The sequence below is a fragment of the Salmo salar genome, chromosome ssa06, assembly GCF_905237065.1.
Source record: "Salmo salar chromosome ssa06, Ssal_v3.1, whole genome shotgun sequence".
Lineage (NCBI taxonomy): Eukaryota > Metazoa > Chordata > Actinopteri > Salmoniformes > Salmonidae > Salmo > Salmo salar.
In genome coordinates, this window is record NC_059447.1 from 43,900,856 (window position 1) to 43,903,604 (window position 2,749).

The 2,749-nt window shown below is 42.8% G+C and overlaps 1 protein-coding gene across 1 annotated transcript; it reads left to right on the plus strand.

Annotated features, from left to right (window-relative positions):
* Positions 1-236: 236 nt before the first annotated feature.
* On the plus strand, positions 237-2,503 carry hoxb13ab (homeobox protein HoxB13ab). The gene is given in 2 exon segments (NM_001139578.1): positions 237-1,417; positions 1,891-2,503. Coding segments are annotated over 2 exon segments (915 nt in total). The 5' UTR covers positions 237-750; the 3' UTR covers positions 2,139-2,503.
* Positions 2,504-2,749: the final 246 nt, after the last annotated feature.

Sequence of the window (2,749 nt, forward strand, 5' to 3'; positions counted from 1 at the left end):
AGTGTTCATTTTGAATTACCATTTCCCTATGTGAAGCCTATATTATTTTTATGCAATTATTTAAAGAAAAAAAGCAAACAGTGTTTTTCAAAGTAGGTTACATTATTACTGGACTTTTGATGGAGTGATTGCCAAAATGATTCATTCCCAGATTTTCTGCGCATTCAATAGATGTCATAAGCAAAATAGCCCTCATGCCATCATTGTATGGCGTTACTTAACATAGGTAGCCCTTTTCACGGTATTTGATTTAGATAGCGATAATTGTAATGGCTACATGCTCGTTGGTCTGCTTCCATTGGCCTTTGGAGAGGTAGACGCATGGAGCTTTGGGAAGCTTTATTCACCCTACAAATCCAGTACGAAATGCATGTAGAAAGGCTTTTGTACACCGTTTTTATTGTTATGCTGTGCTTCAGAATTGTAGTCAGAGGTTGAATTGTGTTATTTATTCGAGACAGTGTGTGTATGGAAACCGCAGAAAACACAACATTGGGGAATGGAAAATGACAAAACAATACGCGGAGAGCATCTCGTGCCATTTCTCCAAAGCAATAAAAATAATGAATTTGACTGACATCCCCAACAAGGGTTTGTTTTATTCATCACGTGGTAAGCTTTCCATCCAATGGCGATGCGCCTTTCCATGTCTTGGTCCGTTGCGTCAATACAGCTGTGGATGTAACCTGGTGTCCTACTCTGGACTTTGGTCTTTGAAACAGAATTCTCCGTCCGAATGGTGAGCGTGATATGACCACCTCCTTGGTCCTGAATCCTCGCTGGGCGGACACGGTTATGTTTGTGTATGAAAACAACTTGGATGAGTTGAACAAGAACATGGAGGGTCTGGTTGGTAGCGGCAATTTCGCGGCCAACCAATGCAGGAATCTGATGGCCCACTCCGCTCTGGGGGGTCACCCCTCTAGCTTGGTGCACACCTCCGGCTACTCCGCGTTGGATGTATCGGGCTCAAGCTCCGGGGAACCAGGCAAACAGTGCACACCATGCCCCGCGGTCCCTCAAGGCTCCTCCACAGGTCCCTTACCCTATGGGTACTTTGGCAACGGCTATTATCCCTGCAGAATGGGGCGGGGTTCGCTCAAGTCCTGCACCCAGCCCAGCGCGCTCAGCTACTCTGCGGAAAAATACATGGACACCCCGGTCACGTCTGAAGAATACCCGAGCCGGGCTAAAGAATTCGCGTTTTACCACGGGTACCCAAGCCCCTACCAGTCCATGGCGAGCTACCTGGACGTGTCGGTGGTGCAGACTCTCGGGGCAGGAGAGCCCCGTCACGACACGCTGCTTCCAATGGACAGCTATCAGCCGTGGGCACTGACGAATGGCTGGGGCGGCCAGATGTACTGCCCAAAGGATCAGAGTCAAGCCGGACACCTTTGGAAATCTGCGTTGGCAGGTAAAAACATACGCTCTGAACACTGTCTTAGTACATTATTAGATTACTGTAATGGGACACATTGTGACATGGGTTGGATAGCCTATATAAGGCAAATTAATTCACGCTTTTTTCTAATGCATGATTTCGCAATATAATTACCTTTCATGTTGTGCATTAATCGCAAGCCATTGAATACATGATGATTTTCAATCCCTTATTCTGTCACATGTTTGGGCTGAATATTGGATGTTAATGTGTCTCTGTATAGGCACGCACGTTTATATGAGCGACCATTTTGGTCGTTGTAGTCTTCCTGGTTTTCTGAGTTTCTGAATACCTCATTGTAGTGTTAATGCATCAATATGTAGGCAGTTATAGACTGCCGTTTCCCAAAAACGCAACGTAGGTTATCCCTTTCAATGAGAAAGACTGAATTATAGAATTAAATGCACATTTTCCAGACTCCAGTTTCTCTTTGTTGTCCATTACAGATGTAGTGGCCCACCAACACGATGGCAACTCCTTTCGTCGTGGTAGAAAGAAAAGAATACCGTACACCAAGGTGCAGCTAAAAGAACTGGAAAAAGAGTATGCCGCCAACAAATTCATCACGAAAGATAAGAGGAGAAAGATTTCAACTGGAACCAACTTGTCGGAAAGGCAGATTACGATCTGGTTTCAAAACAGGAGAGTTAAAGAGAAGAAGTTCGTGGCCAAAGTCAAGACCAGTGCGCCGTAGCCAGCCAGGCTTGAGCTAGACGATTTGGACGAGGGACATTGATTTTGGTGTATGAACAAAAAATGAAGGAAAGAAAACGTCGACGTGGTACCTTTTTTTGGATTGGGATTTGGTGTGCTATTTTGCCTGCGCAACTGCATCTCCAATTCGTCTTTTGAAAATAATAAACAAAACAAGAACCAAGCCCTCTAAAGACAATGTTTTAGAGGCCTGTAAATACAGTACTTGCCTGCTTTAATGTAACACTTAAATCTGCTTAACTGTTTAACTCGTGCTATACATGGGGGTATATATAGGCTATATGTTAGGTATGTCAATGTTGTTACTGCAGTAGAATAGGAAACGTATTATGCAATCATATTCCCAATATATACTGTTTATAACGCTTGTAAAACAGTACTTATAAAAATATAGCGTAATGCTTAATAAATTGTTTTAATCCCAGTATGTTGTATAAATTAAATGTTACTTCGTGGATTATATGTGTTACATATGTGATTCTGTTTGCAAACCCTGTTTATATAGGGATAGTTAAAGATAAAATAGAATAATGATTGGTAAAAGTACACATTGAAATATGGATGGTCTAAAACCAAGAAATGGAGTTCAGA